The sequence below is a fragment of the Nerophis ophidion genome, linkage group LG23 (genome assembly GCF_033978795.1).
Source record: "Nerophis ophidion isolate RoL-2023_Sa linkage group LG23, RoL_Noph_v1.0, whole genome shotgun sequence".
NCBI lineage: Eukaryota > Metazoa > Chordata > Actinopteri > Syngnathiformes > Syngnathidae > Nerophis > Nerophis ophidion.
In genome coordinates, this window is record NC_084633.1 from 12,316,405 (window position 1) to 12,334,326 (window position 17,922).

A 17,922-nucleotide genomic window follows, 5' to 3' on the forward strand; every position below is an offset into this window, starting at 1 on the left:
TTGAAAGCTTCCTTTCACCTCCAGAATCAGGGCAATTCAATATAGGCTATAACTAAACTATTTGGCGAAAAAGGTTCCAAAAGCGAAAATCACTCTGAAACGAGGAAAACACAAAAACAATAACGAACTATACTTTGTCAGGCCTGGTCAAAAGATAGGACTCAGATGCAGAGTAGGGATTAATTTGGTAGGCTTTTATTTTGAAAGTTTCCTTTCACCTCCAGAGTCAGGGCAATTCAATATAGGCTATAACTAAACTAGTCGGCGAAAAAGGTTCCAAAACCGAAAATCACTCCGAAAGGAGTAATACACAAAAACAATAACAAACTATACTTTGTCAGGCTTGGTCAAAAGATAGGACTCAGATGCAGAGTAGGAATTAATTCGGCAGGCTTTTATTTTGAAAGCTTCCTTTCACCTCCAGAGTCGGGGCAATTCAATATAGGCTATAACTAAACTAGTTGGCGAAAAAGGTTCCAAAACCAAAAATCACTTCGAAAGGAGGAAAACACAAAAATAAAAACAAACTATACTTGGCGTCGTATATTCCATGAAATTTATTATAAACAAAAAACACTCCAACAGGAGGAAGAAACAATGGCTATGAAACTTCTACACTGTCCCTAATCTATTAAAGGTTAACAGAAAATGTCACTCCAAAAATTGAGGAAAAGGAATAACTGTAAGAAAAAACTGAAAACTCACCACTTCGGCTGAAAAACTAAATAACACAAAATCACTCTGTTGAGGAGGAAAAAAAGAAAACTCAAAATATCAACGAAGGAATTCAGGATCAAGGTATTTAAACACGAGACGAGGCAAGTAATGGACAGGATGCTAGAGAGGCACGAATAAACGAGACAATCTGACACAGAACAAAGGAAGGCGTGGGCTTATAAAACACATTAGGATAATGGGGAACAGGTGGAAACAATCAGGGATGACATGTCAGACTGACGACACAAAAGGAAGGGCAAGTGACCTAAAACGAGAGGAGTTACTTTCAAATTAAAACCAGCAATTCACAAGACAGAAGAAACCAAGACAAGACATCCCTCACCGCGGTGTGACAGTCTTTCTTTCAATCAGATGCTTGACCGCATACTATGAACAAGGTGACACTAGAATTGTAGTTCTCATTGAAAGCGCCTGTAAAATCTTAGATGCCCCCCAAATGCCTGCAAATGAGAAAAACCACACTGCAACAGTGTTTAAAGTTTCTACTCTGAAACTCTAATATGAGGACTTTCAACAATGGATACTTAAGCCTGGTAACTCTCCCCAAAATCTGTGATTGGTCAGCTTTTGCAGAGGAGGTTCCCTAAGCACAGGAGAGCAAGCGTTTTGAAATTCACAAATTATTTTATGAGAGAAAGCAACAGTGAGTAAACATTTGCATGCAAACTAAAATTGTGTACCTAATATCTCGGTGCGCTCAGCTTGTGTTGTTGTTGCGCCCAGAAGAAGTCACACAAAGTATGACGCTCTTTTTAATTTTTATTCCCAATTTTCTGCTAACCACAGGTTAAATTCCGACACATTCATTTTTCCTGCGCATACATCTTTTTCTCTCATACACACTTCTTCATTCTCCGTCAGTCACCTTTCAGGCACGCATGGCCATAACTACCATTGAGGATACCGAGGTCATGTCCCCTCTGTATTTTTTTAAGTGATTAAAATAACATGATATCTTCGTGGGACATTGTGTGTGTGCTGTACATCACATGGGGTAGATCATGCTCTCCAATATGCGATCTTTGGTCATGCACAGCCTGTTACAACTCCAGACAACGTAACCTATTGAGTCCATTTTTACTATCCTATATTCCGATATTGTCCAACTCTTAATTACCGATACCGATATCAACCAATACCGATATATACAGTCATGGAATTAACACATTATTATGCCTAATTTTGTTGTGATGCCCCACTGGATGCATTAAACAATACAACAAAGTTTTCCAAAATAAATCAACTCAACTTATGGAAAAAAATGCCAACATGGCACTGCCATATTTATTATTGAAGTCACAAAGTGCATTATTTTTTTAACATGCCTCAAAACAGCAGCTTGGAATTTTGGACATGCTCTCATGAGCAGGTTGCGGTGGGCGAGGTTGGAAGGGCGCGGGGTTTAGGTGTGGGGGCGGGAGGATTAGCAGGGGTGTATATTGTAGTGTCTCGAAAGAGTTAGTGCTGCGAGAGGTTTTGGGTATTTGTTCTGTTGTTTTTTTGGTGTGTTACGGTGCGGATATTCTCCCGAAATGTGTTTGTCATTCTTGTTTGGTGTGGGTTCAAAGTGTGGCGCATATTTGTAACAGTGTTAAAGTTGTTTATATGGCCACCTTCAATGTGACCTGTATGGCTGTTGACCAAGTATGCCTTGCATTCACTTGTGTGTGTGAAAAGCCTTAGATAATATGTGACTGTGCCGGCGCGCAAAGGCAGTGCCTTTAAGGTTTATTGGCGCTCAGTACTTCATCCTACGCCCATGTAGACATCGGCGTTTTAAAAAGTCATATATTTTACTTTTTTAAACGATACCGATAATTTATAAACCGATACCAATAATTCCAGATATTACATTTTAAAGCATTTATCGGTAATATCAGACATCTCTAGACGTAAGTAATTGTCACATAAGGCGGGTGATTATTCTGTTCAGATATCAAGGCATCCACGCCCTAAATTCAAAATATCCGTTGAGGGTCCTGTTTTAAATTATTGGATGGCAAATGACTTCATATTAAATCGAAAGAAAATGAGAACAGATTACCCAGCTGCATTTATGGTGGCTCTCGTGGCACGGGTTATTCGTACTTGTTTTGCAAAGCAAAAGTTCCTAGTTCCAAACCCCTGTTGTTGTTGAGGTTGTAGCAAGGTTTTTAAATTAATGTTTTAAGGACGTTGATGATGATTGTTTAATACGCTAAACTTGAGTGTATTAATAAAAAAAGGGGGATTGTTCCAAAATCATGCTGATTGTCTGCGATGTTAGATAACGTAACCACGTAATAGTTTGACTTCAATGAAAGCTTTTGTTGTTCTGGAGATTATGTTGCTCAAGGTAGGTGCTGGGATACCCATGATTTCAGCCTTTCAAAGCTCCTCTTGTAGTCCACCAATTTTTTGACGTTTGTATTTGCCAATTCTGGTTATGGCTCTTCTCATATTAATTGCAATTCCTGTAGGTGGCCCACTAATGGGCAGTTTATGATATAATAGGGGACGTCTGGATCTGAGAAATGTAAAGAATTTTACAGAGTTTTAGATCTTTTATTTATCCCACAATGGGGAATTTGTGTGATTGCAGAACAGGTTTTTACATACAGTAACAGAAGTAAAACATAATGAAAAACTAAACACAAGTAATAAATGATCAATGATACATATTGCACACTAACGATTACATTATGTACAAATAAAAAACTAAAACAAAAAAACACTTAACACCCGCAATGCACACCATAAATAACACAAATGATAGTAATCAAGTATTACGGTGGATTTGTTTTGTAGTTGTCCTCTTAAAGAGAGTTTCCATGGCGTGGAATTCATCCATTACCTAAAATGTTGCGTGCACAAAAGTACTAGTTTGTTAGCGAAATGTTTGGCCGTACGATAACCGAGACAGTGTACAAAAACCGTGGCAAACTTTTTTTTGTCAGACACCAAACCATTTCCATTTTCTACCGCTTATTCCCTTTCGGGGTGGCGGGGGGCGCTGGCGCCTATCTCAGCTACAATCGGGCGGAAGGCGGGGTACACCCTGGACAAGTCGCCACCTCATCGCAGGGCCAACACAGATGGACAGACAACATTCACACTCACATTCACACACTAGGGCCAATTTAGTGTTGCCAATTAACCTATCCCCAGGTGCATGTCTTTGGAAGTGGGAGGAAGCCGGAGTACCCGGAGGGAACCCACGCATTCACGGGGAGAACATGCAAACTCCACACAGGAAGATCCCGAGCCTGGATTTGGACCCAGGACTGCAGGAACTTCGTATTGACACCAAACCAATATGTACAAAAACCCACATATTGCTGCAAATAATACAACTCAGCATTGCATTGACTTGTATTTGCTAAACTATGAAATTATTTGTTAACCTTGATACACAAAAAAAACAATAGATCATTTTGAACAACAATAACCTCAATAGAATCAATAATTGCAGTCATTCAAAACCAAAACTTTTTTGTGCCAGCTACAAATTAAATACTTAGTTTTTAAATATAAAAAAATGTAAAGTGGTTTAAAGAGACGAATATTTTAAAGGGACTCCTTTATATCTTACATCAAAAGTGGTCAGTGAACGCCTCGTCCAATTCAAGTAAATTTTTTCTCTCTGGTACGCCCAGAAATAGAACTGCTGGTACATTTAAGTGCTTCACCTTCATTGTGAAGGACAAGTGGAACATTCACTGCTGACATAGACCGCTTCAAAGGTCAATTAAGTTTTCGCACGTCTTCGTACCTGCAAAGATGGGGTCTGAGAGCTTATTGGTACCTGATGAGGAAGTAGGGGTATGTCCGACAGCTGTCAGGTGATAAACTCATCGGGCAGGTACTTGCTGTTCACGCAGGCGTGATAGCGGCTAAACGTGTCCCCATTCTCGCCCAAGATCACCTTCCCCACCAGAACTTTGGCCAGGAACACGTGGCGGATCCAATCTGGCCTCGTCCATGTCGCGTACCGGTTGAATGTTTTAGCCGAGGTGGCAAAGTACGAGCCGCAACCGGCTCTGGCCATGCGCGGGTTGAAGTTGTTGTAGCAGATGACATTGGCTGAGTTTTGGGTGGTTCCGTGGAAGAGATAGTGGTCCAGAGTTTCCTGGGAACTGCCATGCTTTTTCTGCAGGTACACCTTGTGCCTGCAAGCACAAAACAATCCCCATCTTTAGAACATCTGGTGCTCAGTTTACTGATCTAACATGTCGAACAAAACTGAACCGAACTAAAGTACTAAAAGTACAGTCTGACCTATGGTACTTATCCCAGTGCCGGGCTTTCTGGACAATATGGATGCTGACAATGTTCACCGTAGTCTCAGGTAGACTCTCAGGCTATGTCTACACTAAGCCGGATAACCACTTAAACTAACAATTATTTAGCCTATTCCCCGTTCCAGCCACACTAAACCATCGTTTAAGGTTGCCCTCCTTGGATAAATTTTTACACGGGTAAGTGTGCCGTTTGTTTAGACATCACATAGACAAAGATTAGATCTTTTGGAGAAAAGTTCTGTGGTCAGATGAAACAAAAATTGAGCTGTTTGGCCACAATACCAAGCAATATATTTGGAAGAGAAAAGGTGAGGCCTTTAATCCCAGGAACGCCATGCCCACCGTCAAGCATGGTGGTGGTAGTATTATGCTCTGGGCTTGTTTTGCTGCCAATGGAACTGGTGCTTTAAATGGAACAATGAAAAAGGAGGATTACCTCCAAATTCTTCAGGACAACCTAAAATCATCAGCACGGAGGTTGGGTCTTGGGTGCAGTTGGGTGTTCCAATAGGACAATGACCCCAAACACTTGCAAAAGTGGTAGAGGAATGGCTAAATCAGGCTAGAATTAAGGTTTTAGAATGGCCTTTCCCAAGTCCTGACTTAAATGTGTGGACAATGCTGAAGAAACAAGTCATTGTTAGAAAACCAACAAATTTAGTTAAAATGCACCAATTTTGTCAAGAGGAGTGGTCAACAATTCAACCAGAAACTTACCAGAAGCTTGTGGATGGCTACCAAAAGCACCTTATTGCAGTGAAACTTGCCAAGGGACATGTAACCGAATATTAACATTGCTGTATGTATACTTTTGGCCCAGCAGATTTGGTCACATTTTCAGTAGACCCATAATAAATTCATAAAGGAACCACACTTCATCAATGTTTATTGTGACCAACAAGTATGTACTCCAATCATTCTATCACAAAAAAATAACAGTTGTAGAAATGATTGGAAACTCAAGACAGCCATGACATACAGTATGTGTATGTATATATGTACATGTGTATATGTATATATATTTATGTATATATGGGTATGTAACATACAAATAAATTGCAATTGATTGGTAAATGCAGTACTCGCTTCTCATGCATGTCAGTCACATTTTTCATATTTTTTCTTGTTTTTTGGTTCGACTGGTAGGCGTATAGCTTGGATCTCGTAAGCACCAAGTGCTGTATTTGCTATACTGGCTGCCTGTAATGAGTCAGTAATTGCCGCCATTAAAACAAGATGGGAAAGAATAATAAGAAGACAAAACAAGAAAGTGTAATTTCTTTAGGAAATTGCCCGTTAATGCTAAAAAGTGCTGAAAGGAGAAATGACATCCGGGCAATATTAAGAGTGAACAAGCATATAATAGCAATTCGCAGAAACAGCATTCCTCCTGCAATGCCGGTTACAATAGGTAACCTATTTTAAATGCTAGAAAACAGTTGTCATAATGAGACTTAAGGTGCGATAAGTGTCTTTCTTGGCTAAGTATTGTCTCATGCGGTTTTTCGTGTGAACAGCTACCTAAAAAGCATTTGGCACAGAGGCTCCAAATGTCACAACCACAGGAGTTCTTCTAAGAGTTTACAAATGGAAGGGCTAAGCGCCCCAACAGTCTTTCGCCCTCCTCCGCTATTAAGTGTCCTGCACTCCGACTTTTTCTGACAATCCTGGAAATGCACTTCACAGCCAAAGAAGTAATCCCATTGGCCGTCCTTCAGCGTCAGTCCTTTTTTCACCGGGTGCACTCCATTTCGTGATGTGCCGTCTCACTGCATGCATTCTCTTTTATTGTCTGCCGCCCTGTAGCTTTTCCCTGAGTTCGATTAAACTTTTGTAACCATGACAACAAAGCAAAAATAATGTATTTTCCACATTTTTCATTGTCATCTCTTCATGTGTCTGTCAGTAATTTTGTGTCCTTTCTCATCATCTCAACTATTTTTCTGTCCCATTTCAGCCAATGTTGCGGCAGCTGCGGGAGGATTCACGTATTTCATGAGCTATCTGCCTTATTTGTTCCTATGGCCACGCTACGACTTACTCAGCCATGCCCAGAAGGTGTCGGCTTGCCTTATCTCCAACGTGGCCATGGCCATGGGAGCACAGCTCATAGGGATGTTTGAAGGCAAAGGTATGACTTGCTGAAGAGAGTTTTGTCAATTTCAATACATATTTCATATGTGTGCTTTTCATCCGCAGGCACAGGGATTCAGTGGTCAAACATGTTCGATTCTGTGACGGTGGATGATGACTTCTCGCTGGCCCAGGTGATGGGCTTGTTGCTTTTTGACGCCGTACTCTATGGAATGGTGGCCTGGTACATCGAGGCAGTTTTTCCTGGAGAGTACGGCGTGCCTCTACCATCGTACTTCTTTGTATTGGTAAGTTTTGAAACTGAACCTCACACAAGCAATACAGGGACACTGTAAAGCAGGGGTAGGGAACCTATGGCTCGCAAGCCAGATGTGGCTCTTTTGATGACTGCATCTGGCTCTCGGATAAATCTGAGCTGACATTGCTTAACACGATAAGTAATGAATAATTCCACTTGTAATCACAGTGTTAAAAATAACGTTCAAAAAATAAAACATTCTCATGCATTTTTAATCCATCCATCCGTTTTCCCCACCGCACCTGTTGAAGAAGTTGCGTTAATGGTAAGAAGTTATTTATTTATTATTGGTTAGTGTGGGGCTTGCCCTCCTGGGGGTTCTTCAGACCACCAAGCACCGACATGAGAGCCTGTTTCAGGGTTACATTATTATTTTATTTTTCAATAAGTCTATCAGTTGCTTTCCAGCAATTGTCTTTTTCTCTTTCGTTCTCGCTCGCGCTCTGGCTCCAGCCCCAACCCCGTCTCTCCTCCTGGCCGCTGCTTATAATAGAGCGACAGGTGATTAGATAACAAGGCTCAGGTGGGCCATCTGCGCACCTGTCGCTGATTTCGAGGCCGATCCTGGCAACACCCTGCTTCGCTGCAGGACCGCAGGCCACTCCCCCTCCACAGTTAGCTTCAGAATAACAATGTTATTACAAAGAATAAGAGACCTATTATACAATAGAAATGTTGGTCTTACTTAAAAATGCACACGTTTAGTTGTGTTCAGTGTTAAAAAAAATATTATATGGCTCTTACGGAAATACATTTTAAAATATTTGGCTTCTTGGCTCTGTCAGCCATAAAGGTTCCCGACCCCTGCTCTAAATTATCATTTTAAGCTACACTATATTTCCAAAAGTATTTGGCCACCTGCCTTGACTCACATGAACTTGAAGTGCCATTCCATTCCTAGCCTACGGGGTTCAATAGGATGTCTGTCCAACTTTTTCAGCTATTACAGCTTCAAGTCTTCTGGAAAGGCTGTCCACAAATTTGCAGAGTGCGTTTACAGGAATTTACGACCATTCTTCCAAAAGCGCATTGGTGAGGTCACATACTGATGTTGGTCGTGAAGGTCTGGCTCTCCTTCTCATTAATCCCAAAGGTGTTCTATCGGGTTCAGGTTAGAACTCTGTGCAGGCCAGTCAAGTTCACCCACACCAGACTCTGTCATCCATGTCTTTATGGAGCTTGCTTTGTGCACTGGTGCACAGTCATGTTGGATGAGGAAGGGCCCGCTCCAAACTGTTCCCACAAGGTTGGGAGCATGAAATTGTCCAAAATGTTTTGGTATCCTGAAGTATTCAAAGTTCCTTTCACTGGATCTAAGGGTCAAAGCCCAACTCCTGAAAAACAACCCCAAACCATAATTCCTCCTCCACCAAATTTCACACTCTGCACAATGCAGTCCGAAATGTACCGTTCTCCTGGCAACCTCCAACCCCAGACTCGTCCATCAGATTGCCAGATGGAAAAGCATGATTCATCACTCCAGAGAACACGTCTCCACTGCTCCAGACTCCAGTGGCGACGTGCTTCACGCCTTGCATTGGACTTGGCGATGTATGGCTTAGATGAAGCTGCTCAACCATGGAAACCCATTCCATGAAGCTCTCTGCGTAGTGAACGTGGGCTAATTGGAAGGCCACATGAAGTTTGGAGCTCTGTAGCAACTGACTGTGCAGAACGTTGGCGACCTCTTTGCTCTATGCGCTTTAGCATCCGCTGACTCTTCTCTGTCAGTTTACGTGGCCTACCACTTCATAGCTGAGTTGCTGCTGTTCCCAAAAACTTCCATTTTTTATAATAAAGTCGACAGTTGCCTTTGGAATATTTAGGGAGCGAGGAGCACAGGTTGCATCCTATGACAGTTCCACGCTGGAAATCACTAAGCTCTTGAGAGCGGCCCCATTCTTTCACAAATGTTTGTAGAAACAGTCTCCATGTCTAAGTGCTTGATTTTATACGCCTGTGGCCGGGTCAAGTGATTACGACACCTGATTCTGATCATTTGGATGGGTGGCCAAGTACTTTTGGCAATATAGTGTATATAAGAGCAGCTGACATACAATATGATACAAGGAAAGTCAAATAAAAGTTCATGAAATTATTGATTTCCAGGACCTCCACTAACTAGGTATGGAACGAGACATACAATAGAGTAATAATGTGTTATCTCGATGCCTCTAATTACTTAGATTTTTGTGGGTGTGAGATAATGACTTTTGCTACGCAATTCAATGTCTTTATATTCACAGCCTTCCTACTGGTGCAGCAGCCCTCGCATGGCTCTGCTAAATGAGAAAGAGGAAGAAGAGGATGCAGAAAAGGCCCTCAAAGGGGAATTTATAGAGGAGGAGCCGAGCGGGATAGTCTCCGGGGTCAAGATTAAACACCTCGCCAAGGTCAGGCACAGGAAGCACATGTGACGCAGCGGTATGGTTGTGAATATTTTGCTCTCTCTTGTTTGACAGGAGTTCAGAGTGGGCAACAAAACCCGTCAAGCTGTGCGAGATCTCACGCTCAACATGTTTGAGGGGCAGATCACGGTGCTGTTAGGACACAACGGTGCTGGGAAGACCACCACACTGTCCATGTTGACAGGTGGGCCATATTTATTATGACACACATTTCATTCAGAGTCAATTGAAACTCCATTGTCTGTGTGCTCCCATTGTATATTAGAATATTATGCTTCACCACAATCTTTCCTGCAGTTTTTACTGATATTTCCAATCTATATACTGTTACTTTTTTTTTTCAGGTTAGGCTTTTCTTGGCCCGAACTAGATTTTGTTTGTGGCCCCATTTCGGTCTTTAGAATGATTCTGATAACACACTGCACCCTATTAAATATTGCAAAAAGAGTCGTTCCTCTCCACATCCGGCTTTGAAGTTTGCGGTTTGACGAGGTGACTATTAGGGTGTTATTTCATGTCAAGAGTGCTTTCCAAATGTTAAAAAAATATTACCGTATTTTTCGGATTATAAATCGCTCCGGAGTATAAATCGCACCGGCCAAAAATGCATAAAGAAGGATCAAAACATATATAAGTCGCACTAGTGTATAAGTCGTATTTTTGGGGAAATGTATTTGATAAAGTCCAACACCAAGAATAGACATTTGAAAGGCAATTTAAAAGAAATAAAGAATACTGAACAACGGGCTGAATAGGTGTACGTCATTTGACACATACTGTAGATCAGGGGTGCCCACACTTTTTCTGCAGGCGAGCTACTTTTCAATTGACCAACTCGAGGGGATCCACCTCATTTATATATATCATTTATATTTATTTATTTATGAAAGAGACATTTTTGTAAACAAGTTAAATGTGTTTTAATGATAATACAAGCAAGTGTAACACATATAGATGTCTTTCTTTCACGAAGACAAGAATATAAGTTGGTGTATTACCTGATTCTGATGACTTGCATTGATTGGAATCAGACAGTAATGATGATAACACCCACATTTTCAAATGGAGGACAAAAAAAGTTGTCCTTTCGGTACAATACCACATGAAAGTGGTTGGGTTTTGGCATCTAATTCATCCAGCTTCCATACACTTTACAAGAAAAACATTGGCGGCAAATTCCGTAGCTTGCTTGATTGACATTCACGGCACCCGAGGGTCTTGTGAGATGACGCTGGCTGCTGCCAGTTCATTATTATGAAAAAATGACAGAGAGGAAGGCGAGAAACACTTTTTATTTCAACAGACTTTCGCGCCGTCCCTTCCGTCAAAACTCTAAAGGCCGACTGCACATTTCCTATCTTCACAATAAAAGCCCTGCTTCATGCTGCCTGCGCTAACAAAATAAGAGTCTCGGACAGCTGGCGTGCACAAGTGATGTGCACGCCAGCTTTCTGAGGGATCGCTTGTGCACGCCAGTTTTCCGAGACTTTGTATTTAGTTAGCGCAGGCAGCATGAAGCAGGGCTTTTATTGTGAAGATAGGAAATGTGCAGTCGGCCTTTAGAGTTTTGACGGAAGGTACGGCGCGAGAGTCTGTTGAAATAAAAAGTGTTTCTCTCCTTCCTCTCGGTCATATTTTAATAATAATGATCTTGCAGCAGCCAGCGTCATCTCACAAGACCGTCCGGTACCGTGAATGTCATTTAAGTGACGTCTTGGTGAAGATTGATGATCACTAATTTTTAGGTCTATTTTTTTAAAAAGCCTGGCTCGAGATCGACTGACACACCCCCCGCGGTCGACTGGTAGCTCGCGATCGACGTAATGGGCACCCCTGCTGTAGATAATGAACCGAGAACGTGCCTGGTATTTTAACGTAACATATTATGTTAAGAGTCAATCAAATAACTACAACATATAGAACATGCTGTACGTTTACCAAACAATCTGTCACTCCTAATCGCTAAATCCGATGAAATCTTCTTCGTCGGTGTCGCTTCTAAACAACTCTGCCAACTCCAAAGGTAGACAACGCCCCACTTCCTTTTACGTTAATGTGTTAATAATTTCACACATAAATCGCTCCAGAGTATAAGTCGCACCCCCAAACTATGAAAAAAACTGTGATTTATAACCCGAAAAATACGGTAGATTTTTTATGCTCTTGTTTTCAATCAATGCCAATCAATCAATGTTTACTTATATAGCCCTAAATCACCAGTGTCTCAGGGTCCTCGGGTCAGATCCCACATCAGGGCAAGAAAAAACTCAACCCAGTGAGATGACAATGAGTTTTGAAAATATTCTATTTATAATTACTGTTTTTTACTGTTCAGTAGGCATGTGTGTATCACATTCCAGATAATGTCCAAAGTTTATTTGAAACAGTTAAAAAGAGATTAATAGGTCAAGGGGGAAAGAAAAGTGTTCAAATCCTCCTACCGCAGTGAAGCAAATTCGAAACCGCACTTCCGCTTCAGGATCAATTGAAAAAGTAAGCAAAACACAATAAATAGGCAAAAACTGTGAAAAAAAGTATTTTTTTAGACATTATCTCTTTGCAATATAAACTTTATAAACCAACAAATATAGCCTCGTCACCAAGGCAGGAATTGCACGGCGACCACAACGGCCATGGTTCTCGTTTCCCCTCTGTTTGGCCCGACAGACGCATCTTCTTCCTTTGTGCTATTTTCATGTCCTTACAGCCTCTTTGACCTGTGGTGGGTTTAATTCTACTTCGTATGAACCGCCTGAATCCCACATGCAGCCCAGTGCTATACAACACAAAGCATCACCTGGCCAAACAGAAGCTAAATCTAACGTACGCTGCAGCCTGTAATTCTGATGTGCAGACGTTTTCCCCCGGATTCCCACTGGATGTAGAACAGCGGCTGAACGAAACCGTCAAAGAACAGCACCACCATCCATAGTCCAGCAATCCCCAAGGCCGTTCTGTTGTGGCTCCGCACGTAATCACGTTATAAGGGAAGTTGCAATTAACCGAACTACAAACCGTTTACATTGTCTTTCCAGGGAAACAGAAGCAAATAAACTTGCTCCTGCCAACAATTTTACCTTGATAAACAACTTTATTTTTTGTAGCAAGCAACAATGCAACAACAACATCTTCCCTGGGGAGCGTGTAACGACCACTCCCTTACTTTCTTGGTCCCCATATAAGCTGCTATTTGACACAGCCCTGTATATTATTCTTTAATTTTAGACCTCCAGAATCAGTATGTCCTCACCCATTTGTGTCAACAAGTTGAAAATTCGTGTAAAAACCTTTGACAAATTGACTTCATGTCCGCCTCCGCCTTTTAGGACGTTTCAAAGTGTAAAATAGGATCTGCCTTGAACACGGAATATTTTATTTATTTTAAAGTAAAGCGGATAATTTATTTTGTGTTTGTGCCTGACTTTCTGTCCAACTTAAGCATATTTTAGATCATCCATCCATCCATCCATTTTCTACCGCTTGTCCCTTTTGGGGTCGCGGGTGGTGCTGGAGCCTATCTCAGCTGCATTGGGGAGGAAGGCGGGGTACACCCTAGACAACCCGCCACCTCATCGCAAGGCCAACACAGATAGACAGACAACATTCAAACTCACACACTAGGGCCAATTTTAGTGTTGCCAATCAACCTATCCCCAGGTGCACGTCTTTGGAGGTGGGAGGAAGCCGGAGTACCCGGAGGGAACCAACACAGTCACGGGGAGAACATGCAAACTCCACACAGAAAGATCCCAAGCCCAGGATTGAACTCAGTACTACTCAGGACCTTCGTAATGTGAGGCACATGCACTAACCCCTGATCCACCGTAAACAATATTTGTTGCGGCGTCCGGAATATATAGAAGCTCAGCATATATATTTAGCGCTGGAATACCCTTAATATACAGTATGTAATATACGTAAAAATACAAGTAAACCGCACCGACATGCCGTTTACGTATCGCAAGGCGGTGGAAAATGACAAATTGACTTGAATGTAAAACAGAATGAGTCCGCCGTTCCGCAGGTGCCGTTCCGCGGCTGTTTCGCATTCAGTGGAAATCTGAGGTCCGACTCCTCAAAGCCCAGTGCACCGCATGAAGAAGTCGGATAAACTAAGCCAGTCCTTCTCAAATAGCGTGGCGGGACCCCCTGGGGGGGGCACTGTGCGATGTCAGGGGGGAAGGCGCGTGTGATCTAGGGGAAAATGCTTTTTTTTGCCGTACCAGAATATCTAGCACTTGGCTTTACTGTAACCACAGTCGCAGACGAGGAAATACCAGTGTATTTGTTGCCAATGTTTTGAGAAGGTATATCCATCCATCCATTTTCTACCGCTTATTCCCTTTTGGGGTCGTGGGGGGCGCCGGCGCCTATCTCAGCTACTATCGGGCGGAAGGCGGTGTACACCCTGGACAAGTCGCCACCTCATCGCAGGGCCAACGCGCATGGGCCAATTTAGTGTTGCCAGTCAACCTATCCCCAGGTGCATGTCTTATAGTTAACTTTAATTTTATAGACACATTTTACTATTTATGAAAGGGACAAGAGGTAGAAATTGGATGGATGGGATGGATAGTCATGGTAGAGAGTGGGTGGGACGCAAAATATTTCTTCTACCTAGAAGGGATGTAGCAGAAAATATTTGAGAAGCACTGAGCAAAGCTAAAGTAAGAAAGTTTGATACATTTGTGAAAGTATAAGAAGACAAACTCTCAACATATTATATGTAACACACTTTTCATTTTTAGCGACACAAGGCAGTTTTCTCCAACCGAATCGACCACGCTAGTTTAACGTGAATAAAAATCGCATAAAGAAAATACTCCTGGCCCTGCACCTAATAATATAAAGCTCCAACATGTTATCATCATTATGGCCAAAAGACAGAAATGATTAAGAAATAAAAAATTCTGTAAATTTTCTTTACCTAATTGAAAGTAATGTACAATAAAAATTTAATCATCCTTAACATTTACACTACGTTAATTATGACTGTGGACTTAAAATCATTGTTTTATTTTATGGCCTTCCTGGCTTGACATTTGGCCTTTGTGCGCTTAAAATGTTGACCACACCAGTTGCCTTGAAAATGATAAAATTCCAGGCCTGCTTGTCACATCAGACCTGTGAAATTTCAGAAGGTGTCATGGTGAAACAATTAAATTGTTCACACTTAATCAAACTCACTCAAACAATCATTCAGTCAGCCATTTAGTGCGTTATGGACTCACCTTTGTCATGAAGAACAAACGATGTAATGCACAAGAAGCAGCCACAAAGCAGAAGATGATCGCCCTTGCCATCGAGAAAGTAAACGGAATGGAATTCCACCATCCCAAACGGGCTGCGAATGGCCAAACCGCTGTGTGCCGAAAAAGAAGACCTGCGGCTTACAGACTTTTGCGTCCAGTGATATAATTCGGTTAGATTGGTGCGGCTCTATATCCCAGAAAAACGGTAAAAACACAAAATATGTAACAGTTATTTACCCCATTTTAAGTAACTCCAAAGATAATAACATATTTTAGGATAAAATCAATCCGAATCTACACACTGCAGCAGAATGACAGTTACTCAGCCTCCTTTGTTTCCTCAGGTCTGTTTCCACCAACGAGTGGGAGGGCCTACATCAACGGTTACGACATCTGCCAGGACATGGCGCTGATCCGACGCAGTCTTGGACTCTGCCCACAGCACGACGTTCTGTTTGATAATCTGACCGTGAAAGAGCACCTGCTTTTCTATGGACAGGTACCACACAAGGCTGTGACATCTCCATCAGGCAAGCAGAAAATGCTGGGATAAAAGTATGCATATTTTTCTTGAATACAGCTAAAAGGTTACTCCAAAGAGAAGATTCCAGAGGAGGTGGAGAGAATTATTCGCATACTTCACCTTGAAGACAAGCGGAACGCTCGCTCGAAGACTTTGTCAGGCGGCATGAAGAGAAAACTCTCCATCGGCATCGCCCTCATTGGAGACTCCAAGGTTAGGATCTTATAATCACAACTTTCTTTTTTCCCTTCCATTCATTATTCCTCTTTTTAATTAAGGTGGTGATGTTAGACGAGCCCACATCAGGCATGGATCCATCGGCGAGACGCGCCACGTGGGATCTTCTGCAGGGCGAGAAAAGCAGTCGCACCATCCTGCTCACAACACACTTCATGGACGAGGCCGATCTGCTCGGAGACCGCATCGCCATCATGGCCGGAGGAGAGCTGCAGTGCTGCGGGTCGCCACTTTTCCTAAAGAACAAATATGGTGAGAGCACAATATGCTTTCATATCACAATATGAGGCTTGCTTTGTTCTAAATATGTCCTGATATTTGACATAGAGGTGTCTACACAGGAAATGTACAAGCGCAGGGGTGCCCATTACGTCGATCGCGATCGACTGGTCGATCTCGGAGGGTGTGTCAGTCGATCTCAAGCCAGGCATTAAAAAATAGACATAAAAATGAGCAATCATCAATCATACAAAGACTTCACTTTCGTCAGTTGTTTGACATTCTCGGCACCCGAGGATCTTGTGAGATGACGCTGGCTGCTGCGAGCTCATATTTAAGAAAAAAATCACTAACAGGGCGGACGCAGAGAAACACATTTTATTTCTAGAGACTCCGTACCTACTGTCAAAACTCTAAAGACCGACTGCACAGTTCCTGTCTTCACCATAAAAGACCTGTTTCATCCTGCCTGTGCTAACAAAATAAGAGTCTCAGAAAGCTAGCGTGCACAAGCTAGCAAGCTACGGAGTTTGATGCCAATGTATTTCTCCCCCGCCCTCAGCGACCGCTTTCTCACTTGCTTGCCCACCCGCACACTCACTGACGTCACTCACCTGCTGCCAGACATTAAAGGGCCACACACATATGCTACTCTCATAACAAAGTGTTTAAAAACGAGTATGCAAGTTGGACAAATGAGATGCCAAATCCAACCACTTTCATGTGGTATTGGACAGAAAGGAGGACTTTTTTTTTTTCCTCCATTTGAAAATGCGGACGTTATCAGCACCACTGTCTAATTCCAATCAATGCAAGTCATCAGAATCAAATACACCAACTTATATTCTTGTCTTCATGAAAGAAAGGAATCTATGTGTGTTAAACATGCTTGTATTATCATTAAACACCATTAACTTGTTAGCAAAAATGTCTCTTTCATAAATAAATAAATATAAATTATAAATAAGAATGAGGTAGATCTCCTCGACTTGGTCAATTGAAAAGTAGCTCACCTGCAGAAAAAGTGTGAGCGCCCCTGTACTAGCGTGACGCAAATAAAAATGATATGGCTCTTAAAAAAAACCAGAACAATATCTAATGTTTCTTCTGCCAATAAAGTATATCCGTCTATATATTAGGGATGAGACCTCTTGATGCAATGGCATTTATATATACGTAATCTTTTTAATTCTAAGTTTCTAATTATTCATATTGACTGGGGGGAGTAATTACCTTAACTGTAGAAAGTACCAGATGTGTGAATAACGTCTGTCTTATCTTTTAGGGATAAAGCATTTGAGATAATTGTGTTTTGGTTACACAGAAGGAGATGACGGGTCAGACACCAGGGGGCAGTAGTGATGTTCAAAGATTTATTAGATTTGTTTATTTAGTAAATATATACATATATAATAACAAACAACACTACTAAACTATAGAATGGACTCGGAGTGTGTGACCAAAATCCAAGAGTGTGTGGTGTAAGACTATGTGTGTAATTAACTGTTTTGTATTACCAAGTGTTGGGGAGAGGGAGAGAGCGAGAGAAGCGACAAGGTCCGTGTCCAGGCGAGGGTCGAGGATAGGGGCGAGGCAGCGTAGTCCGTGTCCGAGCAGGGGTCGAGGAACCAGGGAGGCAGTCAGAATCCAGAGTGGAATGACAGGAGATCACAACGGGAAAACTCGCAAAAGTACTGTGGGAGATCAACAAAGGGCATCAGACACGAAAGAAAACGCAGCGAGCAAAAGAGAGCATAAAGCTTGTGTCGGCTTACGGTACACAATAGAGAACTAAGTTCCCGCCTGGATCCTTCGGTCCACTATTCCTTTATACAGCTACCTCTCATCCAGTCCAGGTGCGCTAATTTGTAAT

At 42.0% G+C, this 17,922-nt stretch overlaps 1 protein-coding gene across 1 annotated transcript in view; it reads left to right on the top strand.

Annotated features, from left to right (window-relative positions):
* Positions 1-17,922, top strand: part of abca3b (ATP-binding cassette, sub-family A (ABC1), member 3b) — a 94,217-nt gene that overhangs the window by 39,874 nt on the left and 36,421 nt on the right. Inside the window, exons 9-15 of the mRNA XM_061884861.1 lie at positions 6,976-7,149; positions 7,218-7,399; positions 9,657-9,803; positions 9,873-10,002; positions 15,415-15,569; positions 15,651-15,806; positions 15,872-16,082. Of these exons, the coding sequence (XP_061740845.1) occupies positions 6,976-7,149; positions 7,218-7,399; positions 9,657-9,803; positions 9,873-10,002; positions 15,415-15,569; positions 15,651-15,806; positions 15,872-16,082 (1,155 nt within the window). The remainder of the gene's footprint in view (positions 1-6,975; positions 7,150-7,217; positions 7,400-9,656; positions 9,804-9,872; positions 10,003-15,414; positions 15,570-15,650; positions 15,807-15,871; positions 16,083-17,922) is intronic.